We start from the raw sequence: 15,759 nt of genomic DNA, 5'->3' as shown, positions 1-15,759 counted from the left end.
CAGAAACAGCAATAGAGATACTTCCTGAAAAGTTTTTAAAACCTTGCTGGACCTAAAGGTAAGTCAAAGAAACTTCAATGGGACCTTTGGTCTAGGCCCAGGCCATTTGGGGTCCTTGATGTGATCTGACCCTATGACAGGATCACATCTTGTGATGTGGGAAGCTCAAATTGTCACTATTCCTTTCAAGGGAGTCTTCAGATTAAGAAGTGGGGGGTAGCTATGATTTATAAAGATCATCTTAACCTGACCAGATTACCTACTAGGAAGCTTAATCACAATAATAATAATAATAATAATAATAATAATAATAATAATAATAATTATTATTATTATTATTATCTGTCAACTGCAAAAGGCCACCTTACTGAGATCTGCACACATCATCCGAAAATACATCACACAGTCCTAAACGCTTGGTAAGTGTTCAACTTGTAATTCTGTGATATGAAATCCAGCATATATATCTCGTTTGCTGTGTCATACTCTGTGTCAATAACAACAACAACAACAATAACTTTATTTTTGTACTCTGCCTCCATTTCCCCGAAGGGACTCGGGGCGGCTTACATGGGGTCAAGCCTGAACGACACAGTTTAAAATGTAATACGTTGTGTGTACCCGAGTCTGAAATCTAGGGATATACTGGGAATTCTGTTAGTGTACCATCCACCCCACTGCCTAACAGACCCCTTGAATGAAAGATTTATTTTCACACCCTTGCAAAGAAAATGGAAATTGGGAGGCATGGATGATACTGATATTTGTAGTTGAGGATCTCACCCATTTCCTTCAGAACTGCTTTCCCAAGTTGTCGTTTCTGTTTCCTTGAACTACAACCTCAATTTGAATTAATGACCATGCCAAAGTATATTATTTTTTATTATTACCCATTTTCAAGTTAGGTAAATTGTCTCTGGTTACTATCCCCATCCCCATCACTTTTGCCTAGAGTAGACCAATTGTTTTCATGGCCTATTAGACAGCCATGCTGCGCTTCTCTCTTCTGCCTTCCCTTTGCACCTGTTCATCCCTCCCACTCTCAGTAGCAAACAAGGCCATCTCTCCTGACTGCTCCATTTGGGTTTATTAGATTAGAACAAGGTGATGTTTCCTCTCCTCAGCAGCTCAGGCCCCCATACTTTACTCTTCGACTGACAGGTTCCATAGAGCTGGCCCCATTTTGAAGCTTCCTTAGCTACCAAGGGAATCTCTTCTCCTCCATTGTGGAGGGTAGTTTTTTTGTGTTTTTCTGAGGACTCTGTGTCTTAAAAATATCACCATGAAATCTGGGCCTGCCAGCTGCAGTGGCACCCAGGGGAAAAGGCACTGCATGGAAGCCTCTTACAAAGTGCCCTCCTCTTCCTCCACCTTTAGCCAGTGCACCAAATGATGTAGATCTGAGGTGGTGACCGGGATGCTCTCCTAACCAAAAACAAGGAATTTGAGCAGCAACAAGCCTTGGTTTCCAAAGATAAAGGTAAAGTTGGCAACAAGGGGGATGTGAAATCCTTTAGTAAAATGGTTTTCTGTTGACTGGAGGGCCTGGAGAGATGCACACAGATGAAATCATGGGGCTAATGATGGTGTTGCTGACAGTAGTCTATCCAGCCATCTCAGGCTGAAGCTATGGAGTTGTACAGTCACCCAGATGATATGACTTCACATTGGGGGCGGGGGGGGATATCCAATCCCAAGGTTGGTGTTGGGGCATTTGGTATGGTCGCAGGCTCATCTAGGGGCCTAACTTTAATCTTCTAGTGAACACTGGGAGCAGGAGCTGCTGTCAGGCCAAATACAGTTAGCACAATTTCTGCCAACACAACACATGAATGGTTTAATGGATTTATGTAAGTAGGTCCAGCAATTTTAGCGGGTCTACAGCAATGACTATTGGCTATACAGTATTGCTTACCTGCAAATGACCATTTCAGACAGGGATACATGTTTACTTTGCTTACCATTACACTTTATTAAAGGACTCGAATCACAGTTGTTTAACAGCCATTATAAAACTAAAGGGGGCAACTGCTTTATGGGCTTGATATAGAATAATGGAGTTGAAGTGATCTGTGTGCATGGATGGCCGAAGAACCAGCCATACATGAAATGGGAGACAATAGCCAAAAGCAGCATCAAAAGCAGAGCCTTGGCTAATGCCCACAGCAGGCTCCAAGCTGCCCAGAGAGTTGGACGTGGAAGGCACCTGCAAAACAGGAAAAGTGTGATTTATAAGAGGTGAAACACAGGCTCAGTTACAATGACCAGTGGGAAATAGTCAAGTAAAAAGATTGCTGCATGGGTTAGTATAATTCTCAGCAATTTACACATTTTCTTTCTTAGATGAGGTTTTCCCCTTTCAGCTTATTTCAGTGGCAGCAAGCAGAATTGAAAAGGGCAAAAATAGTTTGTGTTCATCAATTCAGTGGAAGGGAGAGGAGAGGAGGAATCATGCCCTTCTATAGATCCTTAGACCAGTGGTTCCCAACCTTTTTTTGACCAGGGGCCACTTTGATCAGGGGCCACTTTGACAAGGGATCACTCTCCAACATTAGTACCACAAGGGTTACGAATCAGTTTTTGGTAAACTTTAGGTTCAGTTTGGTTATTTGGGGTGCTGATTTGGAAAATTGCATTGAATAGACCACATCAGCTCTAGTTTCTGATAAAGAACATATGCCATCCAGTAGACACCATCTGCCCACCCACAGAAAACCATATTTAATAATCTAGATCTGATGTTTTCTATCCAATGCAATTTTCTGAATCAGCACCCCAAATAACCCCAGGAACAAGCCTAAAAACAAAGACACCAAGGTGCCTCCACTTCCAGGCGCCACATGGAACAACTTTGCTCAGGGGGAGGGAGGGAGGAGGAGGAGAAGGAGCAGTCAGGAGGCTCGTTGTTGTGTCTTTCATGGGTAGTCAGCCTCTCCCCTCCCGACATCCCTGTTAGCACTATAAGAAAGTTTCGCGAGACCAGTCACTCATTGCAACAGTGTAGTAACAGTGAGGCCGCGGACCATATTTTAGTTCTTGGGCACCACTGGTGGTCCACAGACCACAGGTTGGGAACCACTGCCTTAGACAAAAGGAAATTACTATAGCTTCTGCTAGTACTTGTGTCCATCTTCATTGATCACTACTGCCATCTTGGCCATATTCTGTCACACATGTCCCACTTTTCATCTTTCAAATGTTGGAGGGGGCATGATATTGCATTAGGTAACTTACATTGAAGAGAGGAACTTGTTTTTGAAATTGATTCTCTTTAGTCCCATGTATGGAAGTCTTTTCTGGGAGAACAGAAAAAGCACATTGTGATATATTCAATAGATGGAAATGATTTAGCTTTCTTTAATTTCAAAAGGAAGGGTTCAAAAATAAACACTAAAGTCCAGGTGCATCTGTTTAAAGCTTGAAAATACTGTGTTCAGAATGCCAGGGAGCATGATATATATGCTATGCTTGCTCCCAAAGGATCTTGGTTTGCTTTCCTGAGACATGTTATATTAACTACATAACCTCCACAGGCCTCAGCCACTTATCTCTGCCCATGTTTTTCATCCCCATCATACCATCTGGTCACATGCTCGTTCCTCCCATAGGATACTGTCGGGAGCTCCTGCATCTCCAGAAAGTACTTCTTTTTGGAAACTGAAAGAGAGCACAGCATTTCTTACATCCAAGCCAAAAAAAGACGACTATTATTAGTATTTCTATACCCTGCTTTATCTCTCCTGAAAAAGACTCAGAAAGACTAGAAAGGACCCATCTCCAAAGCCAGAATGCATTGTGGGGCATCTCTTAATAATACTTTTCTCACTTAACTTTGGGGAATTGTTGTATTCACGCCCAGGTCTTCAAAGCTGTATGCTTACCCAAGCTTGACTTGCTTTTAAAAATACCCTCTCACCCACTCAGAGAATTATAGCCACTGTTTGTTACAGGAAAATATGTCATTGCTAGGTGTAACAAACATTACTAACAATGTGGACAGTTTGAAGTCACTCTTTTCCAACATCAAAGGAAGGCAATGGCAAACCTTCTCTGAACAAATCTCATCACAGAAGTCCCGTGATAGCTTTGCTATTATAAGTTAGAAATATCTTGAAGGTAGACAACAACCACCACATATTCCCAAAGTTAAATAACACTCTAGTTCAGGTGTACTATTTTACACACTTTACAACTAAGGAACTAAATTCCAAAGATTCTAAGTGTCATCTATGGGTTATCGAGTCCAGTCCTGAACTGGTGTTTGAATCCAGACTTCTGACAAACACACTAACTACTAAATTGTTCATTTCTGAGGTTAATTTGTCCCTTTTGTTTGCCACAACCAACCAGGAGAATTTATTGGGTCACCCGTACAGTGCTTCTTCCTGCTGAGCTTCCACCACACGGTTTTCCAAGACAGTTATGCTTTTGTGCAGCTCCTCCATCATGCATGTTTGAAAAACATAGGAGAGAAAGAAGAAGAATACCCCAGACTTAGAAAGTTCCACTACCCATGCCACACAATCAGTTGATCCAGGGTGCAAATTCTTTGAAAAACATCCATGAGAGATGTCTGCCTTGTCGTTTCAAATCTGGGCTGGGAGGCACCACTTGCCATTTGGAAGCATCTCATTCTGCTGTCTCTTGAATTAATAAAACTAGAATGATTCCACAGGCCCAGAACTAACAAAATTTGTCCCCCCACTCAGTCTTATTACCATGAAGATGAGGATTATATATGAGTATATGAGTATTACCTAAGCTGGGAGTTACATTATTTACACTTTTTAAAAAGTTTGTTTAAATTGATTAGTCTCAAAATGAGATTACATTATTTGTATTTTTAAAAGTGTTTAAATTGATTAATCTCAAAATGATAAATATTGCTTATTAGAGATAACTGAATTACCATTTGAAATCTTGAGCTATTGAATGCGTTTGGTAATTTCCCTTTCTTTTCCCATTGTTATTATTATTATTATTATTATTATTATTTATTATTATTTGAAACACAACAAGATGAGTCCACAGCAGACACTCTGCTGGCTGTTGTATTGGATCATACGCCAGACACTTCCCAAGTGTCTAGGACTGTGTGATATATTGGCGAATAATGTGGGCAGATCCCAGTAAGGTGGCCTTCTGCAGCTGGCAGATGGTAATTTTGTCAGCGCCGATTGTGTTTAAGTGCAGGCCAAGGCCTTTCGGCACTGCACCCAGTGTGCTGATCACCACTGGGACCACTTTGACTGGCTTATGCTAGAGTCTTTGCAATTTGATCTTTAAATTCTCATATAGTGTCAGCTTTTCCAGTTGTTTCTCCTCAATCCTGCCATCACCTGGGATTGCGACATCGACAAGCCATATTTTGTCTTTTAACACAATCGTGAGGTCAGGAGTATTGTGCTCCAAAACCCTGTCTTTATTATTATTATTATTATTATTATTATTATTATTATTATTATTATTATTTTATTTTGTCACAGCAAACAAGATAGATATGCTGGATTTCATTTCACAAAATCACAAGTAGCTGTAAGGTCTCAGTTGGAGGCATTTTAGTGCTATACCAGTTGAGGAGGAGACTGGGGGAAAATACCCACTATGTTTTGCTTAGTGATATAGCATTACAGTAGATGCTTGTATGCCTGGCACTCAAACTCAGGGTGCATCTACAAGTGTAAAATTAATGCAGTTTGACACCATTTTAACTGCTGTGGCTCTGTTCTATGAATTTGTAGTTTGATGGGATATCAACATTCTTTGGCAGAGAATGCTAAAGGCTTTGTAAAACTACAACTCCCAGGATTCTATAGAACTTAACCATACTAGTTGGAGTGGTGTTAAACTGCATTAATTCAACACTGTAGATGTATCCTCAGCAGCTTAAGTTAATCTTTGTTTCATAGTAGAGGACATATCAGTGACTTTCTTGTGTTCATGAGTAGCTTATACCATCAGTCTAATACATGTGGCTACTGTGACTCATGGAAGAGAAGTTACCTGGTTGGGCCGGACATACCTGGCTTGTCAGAGACAATTCTTGGATGGTAGTGTTCAGTTTATCGATTTGGTGTTGTTTCTGGAAACAAAATGTGGAGAGATAAACCAGTCACATTGCTGGTGCCCTCCAAACTGGAGAGAATTCAATTGTCTGGCTCTTAGTAGCACTAATAAACAATTGCTCATTTCCTCTAAGTTTCCTGTAGCCTGAGTCTCTTTTGTGGACAGAAAATGTGGGATATAAAACATCATCATTATCAGTTGGGACCACAACTGCAGTTGACAATCCATCCAGCTGTGAACCATCAGAACTGTTCTTAATTAATGCTATCTGCTAGATATAATAATTATATTTATGATCAGAAGCAGTGTGGTTCTATCCCCATGTCCTGTTTGTGGCTTGTCATGGGGTTCTGATTGGTCAACGTGGTGTCAAAATATTGGATTTGAGAGGCCAGTGGTCTGATTCTACAAGGTTTTTCTTGTGCTTATACATTCAGAGACTGTATGTTCTTTGACAAACTGTTGTTAACTGCCATCAAGTTGACATTGATTTATGGCAACCCTATGAATGAAAGGCTTTGAAGTCACCCTATCCTCAACAGCCTGTGGTGGCTTCTCTCATCTGGAATGTAATTTCCCTCTTTTCTTACTGCCTTCTACCTTACAAGGATTATTGTCTTTTCTAGTGAGTCATGTCTTCTCATAATATGGCCAAAGTACAGGTACATCAGTTTCCATTTACTCATCTTGGCTTCTAGACAGAGTTCAGCTTGAATTATTCTGGGAACCATTTTTTTTTGTCTTTTTAGAAGTCCACACTATCTTCAGAACTTTTCTCCAACAGCACATTTCAAATGAATTGATTTTCTTCCTGTCAGCTTTCTATATCTCAAGTAAAATACGGCTTTCTATGCAACATGTCCAGGATACATTAGTAATGGAAAAGGCATTGAATTTCAGTGTAAATGAACTTACATTAGTACAGTCTTGGTACTGAGGCTAATAGGTTATATTGATGAAACCTGTTTCCAAAATAACATTATATCTTAGAATTATAGACTTGGCAGATAGCACAAGGGCCATCCAGCTCAATCTTATTCTTCCATGCAGGGATATAAAATCAAAACACTCCCAGTAAATGGGAATATAGTCTCTGTTTAAAAACGTCTGAAGAGGGAAATTCCACCACACTACAATGCAGTCCATTTCACTATTTAACCGCTCTTACAGCCCTTAACCTTCAGGGATTTAGGGTGAGTTATAAATAAAGGTTTATTGTTATTGTTATTGTTATTGTTATTAGATTTTTCTAATGTTCAAATAGGGGGCTATGGTGGCACAGCAAGTTAAACTGCTAAGCTGCAGAATTTGCTGACCGGAAGGTTGGCGGTTCAAATTCATGGGATGGTGAGCTCCCATTGTTAGCCCCAGTTCCTGCCCACCTAGCAGTCCAAAAACATGCAAGTATGTGTAGATCAATAGGTACCGCTTCAGTGGGAAGGTAACAGCTCTCCATGCAGTTGTGCTGGCCACATGACCTAGGAGGCGTCTATGGACAACGCTGGCTCTTCGGCTTAGAAATGGAGATGAGGACCAACCTCCAGAGTCAGACACGACTAGACTTAATATCAAGGGGAGACCTTTATCTTTGATGTTTAAATTAAATATCTCTTCCTGTAGCTTGAAGCTATTGTTCTGTGCCTACTCCAAAATTGGCCAGAAGTCTCCTTTTGGCACCCAGACAACAACCAGGGACTTCCAGCCCCTAATGTGAGATAAAACCAGCTAATTTGGTTTTACTCCATGCTAGGAAAAGATGCAGAATGCTCCAAAGCTTCTTTGCACTTTGGTGTGTGTGAGGTGGGCTCTAATTCAGAACTGGCCCCACTATTCAAACAGGCCCTTGCCATCATCTCATTTTCCCCATACTCTGTGGCGTGGAGAAAAGGAGATGGCAGCTGTCCCAGTTGTTGTTTGTTGCTACAGCAGTGGCCACAGAACTCCAGAGCGCTCATGGCTGCTGATGGGTGTCTTGGAGAAAGGAGAAAGAAATATCACGCCCCTCCCTTCCCCTCACCCCTCTCAATGTCAGGCACATTTGCTGACATTGGCAAAGGTGTCCAGTGATGGCCAGGAGCTATCCAGGGCAACAAAGATAAAGTTGATTGCCCAGAAGCACAGAAAAGTGAAAACATCTTGGCAGAATCCAGGACTAGAAATTTTATGGCCTGTATAAATGGACTCTTAAGTATCCAGAGCAGCAAAGAACAATTTTGATGTCCCTTTGACTTGTACACAAAAACTGCCTATTTTGTCATCAATATTTTAGTACATTTACACCATAAATGCATTTGAATTTACCTGTTTGATCCTCTCGTTCTTTGCTTGCCACTTGGTCTCCCATTCAGCTAAGTGCCTCTGTGGAGTGGGTAAGAAAATGTTTGCAATGGCCTCCATTATTATTTGTAGATCACCATAGTTTGGTTTCTCCGGCAGCTAAAACCCATGGGGCTCCTTATACACAAATACATAACAAGTATGGATCTCCTTTCACCTTCTGTTCATTGGCTTCTGATCTTAGCTCCTTCAGAATGTCCTTGCTTGACTTTTCCTCCAACTGTTGTTTGAAGACCTGTGTGGAATAATAAGTGGAAACTTTTGTTTACCTATTTACCAATATTTGCACACCACCTAAATGAGAAGATGACAAAGTAATGTTCAATAAATGTACACAGTAACATAAAAGACAATGGGTTACTGTGAGTTTTCTAGGCTGTATGGCCATGTTCCAGAAGCATTCTCTCCTGACGTTTTGCCCACATCTATGGCAGGCATCCTCAGAGGTTTTATATGTCCAGGGTGGGAGAAAGAACTTTTGTCTGTTGCAACTGTAAATGTTGCAATTGGCCACCTTGATTAGCACTGAATGGCCTTGCAGCTTCAAATCCTGGCTGCTTCCTGCCGGGGGAATTCTTTGTTGGGAGGTGTTAGCTGGCCCTGATTGTTTCTTGTCTGGAATTCCCGTTTTCTGAGTGTTGATCTATATTTACTGTCCTGATTTTAGAGTTTTTAAAATACTGGTAGCCACATTTTGTTCTTGGGTTCCTCCTTTCTGTTGAAATTGTCCACATGCTTGTGGATTTCAATGACTTCTCTGTGTAGTCTGACATGGTGGTTGTTAGAGTGTTAGAGTTACCAGACAGGCTTTGAAGCTGCAAGGCTATTCAATGCTAATCAAGGTGGCCAATTGCAACATTAACACTTTTCTCAAAAAGACAAGAGTTCTTTCTCCCACCCTGGATCTTCCACAGATATATAAACCCCACTTGCATAGTTATCCAACTGACCTCCCAACCTCAGAGGATGCCTGCCATAGATGTGGGTGAAACATCAGGAGAGAATGCTTCTGGAACATGGCCATACTGCCCTGGAAAACTCACAGCAACCCTTGGACAAAGCATAAAATACAGTGTTTCCACTGTCCATAAAAATAGATGCTTTGTTGAACTAAATTGGAAAAGCTTGCAAAAATAGATACTTTTATAACAAGAATCTAAACATAGATACAGTTGAAAGCATGTTACATTTCTGAAGAAAAAGTATAAGATGTACTTCCAACAACTCCAGAACCAACTGCAGGAAAAGTATAAAACATTAGGAGTGTAACTACAGATTATCAGAAACCACATGGGTGTATGAGGAAAAGGAGCGGGAGACTCCTTTTGGACCATCATTGTCACAACACCAGGAACAACATGGTGAAATAACTCTTTGGTGACTGGGAAAGCACACTGAAAAAGGGTACTGCACCCACATTAATATGCTAATTTCCAGGTTGATTGTGCGGTGAACATAATTCTGCTAAATTTGAAGGGGTAGTCTGGATTGATCAGGACAAGATTTGTTTTACATGAATTCTACATGAGAAAGCACAAGGACACGAAAATGAACACCCTCTTGAAATGAAACAGTTCACCTATCTGATTTTCCCTTCAGTTGATCAGCTACAACTTTGCTTGATCAGTGACACTCACCTTTTTTTCCAGTTCCTTAACTGTCTCTGCCATTCTCTGATTTTCTTTTTCCTGCAATTGAATAAGGACAAGAAGAAATCTAAGTCTTGCTTTCCAGATACTATTAACCAGATTCAAGTGGTTAGTAGGTAATATCAGGGCTACTATGCCCCCCTTTTAAAAATACTTCTAATTCCAAACAATAGGACATCTTTTTAAAAAAGAGGACTGCCCTCTGGCAGTCTCTTAAATATTGGATGGTAAAGGTAAAGGTTTTGCCCTGACATTAAGTCTAGTGTCCGACGGTGCTCATCTCCATTTCTAAGCCGAAGAGCCGGCATTGTCCATAGACACCTCCAAGGTGGAGCACCGTGTTATATATATGTATATGTATATGTATATGTATGTATGTATAGAATAGGATACAAGGATCCAAATCTTGTTCCTAACTAAAGAAGGGCCACTGAATCACTTGGGTTCACCTACATGTTGATTCACTAGATCTACTCTAGTTGAAGCTAACCAACGGGATGTTGACCACACCCACCCTAATAGTTTAAAGATAGAGCTGTAGAAGAGCAGAGCACAATGACAAATGTGTATATCTAATGGTTCAATGGTTGCTGTGCCAAGGTAGTTCTTTCTGCAGCACTGATCCCAAATCCATAATGATGAGTCAGTTAGTTCCTAACACTTTGAGTTTAATGTGATGAGTCACAATTTTAATAATGATACTACCAAAAATGAGGTGGGTAAGGATATGTGTTCATACATGGGGTTGCAAGTCCCTGTTGAGAGCCACAATCCTTTTATCTGGGACCATGTTACAGCTAGGAGGGAGCTGAAATCAATGACCAGAGCCAAAAATAGGCAAAGCTGCCTGCCATTCTTCTCTCTTTTTTTGCCACAGTTCTCTGTCACTTGCTGTGTTTTTTCTGTTCTAATTTCCCCCTCTTTCTCTTCACCTAAAGTGCATTTGTCATGACCCTTCTAGACAGGCCCTATATCCCAGGGTCTGATCCCAGATTTTCTGTTTATCCCAGATTATCTGGCAGCAGAAAACCTGGGATCAGATCCTGGGATATAGGGCCTGTCTTGAAGGACCCTCACTTGCTCCTGCAAGACCTGAAATTATTCCCTGTTGGGGCTATTTACATTCAGTCAAGCATTAAATTGGGCAAAAGGAAACAGATTCCCCATCTTTGCTGTAAAAAAAACCCCCAAAGATTTTATGTCTTCTAGATTTTGTGAACACTATGTGAAGAAATAGCTGGAATGTGTTAAGTCGTGATGTGGGTGGAGAATGGAGGATTCTCAGAAATCTCTTAAGGGGCTCACTTGCTTTTGGATTTGTTGTTGTCGTTGACGGCTTCTATTCTGACACTTCCGCAAGAGCTCCTGGATTTCTTCCAGCTCTTCTTGCAATGCTTGGATCTTCTTCTCCAGAGGCTTCAAACTACGGAGAGCGAGAGTTAGTCATGGCCCATCTCCTACTTTGCCAACAACTTAGTTCTTTATTTAACAGAAGTACCCCTGGCCTTCCTACCAAAGATGGGTTTCCTCCTACTGCTTGTTTGTCAGGCATATATATAAACTCTTCAGATAATCTGAGACATACATCCCAAAACCTTTGCAGTATTGCACATTTTGTTTTAAAACATTTAAATTACAATTGGATAATAGCCTAAGATTAACTAACAACCAATAGGTAACAGCCAGAAATGTGGCTGCTGCTGTTTTCAGTCATCCATCTAATATACAGGCTCCCCTCAAATCTTTTCTGGAAGTCTATATAAGTTGAGCATCCCTGATCCAGAATTCCTGAATCTGAAATCCTCCAAGATTATCTTCATTGGTGGCTGAGATAGTAACACCTTTGCTTTCTGGTAGAACAATGTACACAAATGTTGTTTCATATACAACATTGTTTTAAAATAGAGTATAATTTGTAACATATTTTTGTATAAATATGTGTATTTTTGCACAAATGTGTGCATAGCCCATGTATATTGAACATATATGATACATAGACACATTTTGTGTTTAGGCTTGGATTGCATCTCCTAGATATCTCGTTATGTACTTATTCCATGGTATTTATAAAAACTGGTACTCCAAAATCCAAAACACGTCTGGTCCTAAGAATTCTGGACAAATGAAGCTCAACATTTATACACGTTCTTCTGCAAATCCAGGGCAGCAACTGGATGGCTCTTGCCTGGTTTCCCATGCCCTGCTTTCAACTTCAGATGTCTGATCCCTTTCCAGCCCCAAGGGATGGTCAGCTTTGAAGAAATTCTAAAAGGCTCACCTCTTGGTCTGAAGCAAGGAGCAGAGCTGGGACTGATGCCCCAACAGAGACTCATATTGCTTCTGCCAGACTTCACCATGGGCAAGTTCTTCATGGATCCACTCCTGCAGCCAGACATTCTCTTCTTCAAAGTTCCTAGATGCAAATATTTTAGGAATGATTGGGGAATTAAAGCTTTGATGGATAGCTTCTCTAAAATTTTAGACCTGACTTATTAGTGACTCTTTGGGTAAAACAAAATGTGACATTAAAAACTTGGAGAGAGGCTATGAACAGAGAGGAAAAGATCATTATTGTCATAATTTGAATGATCCCTTTTCATGACCTGAAATGGAAAGAAACAATTTAAAGTCCATTTGTATTGTGGAAAAGGGCAATTTCCATGCACTAGCTCCAACTTTGATTTTTGCCCTGCCATCTATTACTTAAAAAAGAAGCCAAGCAATACATACATAATGTCGTATTTAGTTTGACACCCCCACGACTTTAAAGTCAATATTTTAATGACTACCTGCTTTCTAGAATACAGTTCCCCTTTTGTGACAAATCTCTTTGCTCATAGTCATCTCTCAGAAAACAAAAAGATTTGAGAAATAGTAAAATTATATCACAAATAATTATTTTATCACAAGAGTCAATCAATCTATCAATTTATCAATACTCCGACCAATGGTCATATGCATTGACAGAAACAACATCAATCATACATCTACTTTTAATTGTTGAATTTTACAGTGTTTTGTATAGATGTATGATTGATATTGTTTCTGTAAATGCACAAGAGTCTGAACTATCTCATTTTTATAATGCAAATGAGCTTCTTTCTTATTTGGTTGTATTTGGAAGCAAATTAAGATATAACAACAACAATAATAAATGTATTACCTGCCTCTCCCTTCGGCTCAAGGCAGGATACAACATTATTAAAGCAAGAGATAAAACACTGGGTTGCTGTGAGTTTTTCGGACTGTATGGCCGTGTTCCTTTCACCCACATCTATGATAGGCATCCTCAGAGGTTGTGAGGTCTGTTGGAAATGAGACAACAACATAAACCTCACGTGCCTAGTTTTCAACAGACCTCACAACGTCTGAGGATGCCTGCCATAGATATGGGTTAAACGTCAGGAGAGAATGCTTCTGGAACAGCCTGGAAAACTCACAGCAATCCAGTGATTCTGGCCATGAAAGCCTTCGACAACACAGATAAAACACTATTAAAAACATACAAAACATAGAGGCTCGAAAATGTAAATGAAATAAAGGTTTCTAGAGAATACCAAGATCACTTGAAATTCTATTACAAACTTATTAACTACACAAGTTAAAATGCAAGTCTCTCCCTTTCTTTATATGCTGATCTTTTGGAAAGATGCTCTGTTATAATCCTTGCCATTGAGTCAGCTGGACATTTTTAGCTGGATAGTCTGAAAAAACAAACTCAGTGCAGTTCATCATACTGGATTAGAAGCTTGTTTGCTGATAACATTTTTTCTTTAAAATACTATTTTTAAAAGGGGAAACACACCCTGGACTCCCTTGCTTCAGTTTGTTGTGTTGTGACACTTCCTTGTCTGTTCCTCCATTGGCCAGGTCTTCTGCCTCTGGAGCAGATTCAGCATGTTTGCCCATCTGGACTATGGCGATCCTTCAAAAGAGTTTGAAGATTAACCTGTTCTGGGCACAGAGGAGGAGGAGGAGCTGGGAGAAGGAAGAGAGGCATCATTAAATTATAGTATATGTAGATGTCAAGAATCATAGAATCATAGAGTTGGAAGAGAAGTCGTGGACCATCTAGTCCAACCCCCTGCCAAGAAGCAGGAAATTGCATTCAAAGTACCCCTGACAGATGGCCATCCGGCCTCTGCTTAAAAGAGTTCCACTGCCAAACAGCTCTCACAGTTAGGAAGTTCTTCCTAATGTTCAGGTGGAATCTCCTTTCCTGTAGTTTGAAGCCGTTGTTCCACGTCCCAGTCTCCAGGGCAGCAGAAAACAAGCTTGCTCCCTCCTCCCTATGACTTCCCCTCACATCTTGATATACATGGTAATCATGTCTCCTCTCAGCCTTCTCTTCTGCAGGCTAAACATACCCAGCTCCTTAAACCGCTCCTCATAGGGCTTGTTCTCCAGACACTTGATCATTTTAGTTGCCCTCCTCTGGACACATTCCAGCTTGTCAACATCTCCCTTAAATTGTGGTATCCAGAAGACATATGTAAGGGAAGGGTATAGGTCCATGTGAACAAAGAAATGTAAACTTTGCAAATGACAGGCCTTTTTTGGTGTAAGGGCTAAAGAAAGAAAAACAAGATATTTACCCAATTTCTGCCTGTTGGAGACCAGTAAGGCAGGAATGTATGACCATCACGTAGCCTACCTTCCAGATCTTCTGTGACCTAAGCCTAGTTGCCAACGGAATCAAAAGTCACTTAGCAACCAGCTTAACTTGAACACATTTGCTTCTTACCACTCTTCCTTTCATGAAAATTGAACCCAGTGTTCCATCTTCCTTATCTTGTTAATGGACCAAATGTGTATGAGACAAGAATACAGATATATTATTGGTAATTATTCCAGAGTTCTGGAATTCCTTGGAAATTAATGTTTGGAAGCAGTGTAACATTTCCATGTGTTATGCTTTTGCAGCAGGAGTCCTCACATAAGAACTAAGTCTATATGAAAGCTACTTGCATCCAAGTTTGCCTTTGAATTGGAGGCTGTACACTGTTAAGGAATGCATCCATACTGTAGAGTTAATACAGCTGGACACCACTTTAACTGCTATTGTGCATTGTTATGGAATCACGGGAGCTGTAGTTTAGTGCAGCACCAGAACTATTTGTCAGAGAAAGCCTAAAGACCTTGTAAAAGTATAACTCCCATGATGCTATAGCATTCAGCAATGGCAATTAAAGTAGTGTTGAACTGCATTAATACTGTAGTGTAGGTGCAGCCAAGATAGCATTCTTCTAAATGCATTCTGCTCTTTGTGCTTCACCAGGTATGCAGGCAGAGCTGTGAGATCATAATGCATATAACATGATTGAAAGATTAGAAATAAACAAGAATAAGAATTTTATTTGGTTCAGTTTAGAGTTGACTAAAATCTTCAAGTTTCTTCTGATAGAAAGAACTCAAGACTCAAAATAAAAACAGAATGTGAAAATGACGTATTTGTCCTTTCAAGAGGAGGGTGTTTGAGAGCATAGCTTGTGGAGGTCTTCTTAAATCATTGGCTATTCTAAACAAGTTTGTGGTTTTGAAGCAGGGTTTTCCTTAAAATTTTCTTATAGCTGACACCCATGTAGTTGGCGAACACAAAACTGATTTTCCCCCCTTACTGGGAATATCTTTATCTGTTGGCCACTGCAGATGGTTGAAAATATCATTTCCTTATATTTATTAGAATCTTACCCATTTACAATTTTCC

At 40.3% G+C, this 15,759-nt stretch overlaps 1 protein-coding gene across 2 annotated transcripts; it reads right to left on the bottom strand.

Annotated features, from left to right (window-relative positions):
• Positions 1-1,947: 1,947 nt before the first annotated feature.
• Positions 1,948-14,742, bottom strand: LOC100566344 (trichohyalin). Of its 2 annotated transcripts, none has more exons than XM_008103086.2 (12): positions 14,648-14,742; positions 13,858-14,030; positions 12,331-12,465; positions 11,358-11,475; positions 10,041-10,091; positions 8,561-8,638; positions 8,368-8,424; positions 6,023-6,082; positions 4,375-4,439; positions 3,579-3,657; positions 3,235-3,296; positions 1,948-2,206 (listed from the first exon to the last, which is right to left on the bottom strand). In XM_008103086.2, the coding sequence occupies exons 2-12, from the start codon at positions 13,959-13,961 to the stop codon at positions 2,008-2,010; spliced, it is 1,008 nt and encodes a 335-aa protein (XP_008101293.2). In that variant the 5' UTR covers positions 13,962-14,030; positions 14,648-14,742; the 3' UTR covers positions 1,948-2,007. The 2 variants fall into 2 exon arrangements, with proteins under 2 accessions (XP_008101293.2, XP_062827544.1); XM_062971474.1 differs by having other exon boundaries at positions 4,375-4,436.
• Positions 14,743-15,759: the final 1,017 nt, after the last annotated feature.

Source organism: Anolis carolinensis, chromosome 2 (genome assembly GCF_035594765.1).
Source record: "Anolis carolinensis isolate JA03-04 chromosome 2, rAnoCar3.1.pri, whole genome shotgun sequence".
Lineage (NCBI taxonomy): Eukaryota > Metazoa > Chordata > Lepidosauria > Squamata > Dactyloidae > Anolis > Anolis carolinensis.
Note: the sequence above shows the minus strand (reverse complement) of the source record. Positions and strands in the feature narration are given on the sequence as shown.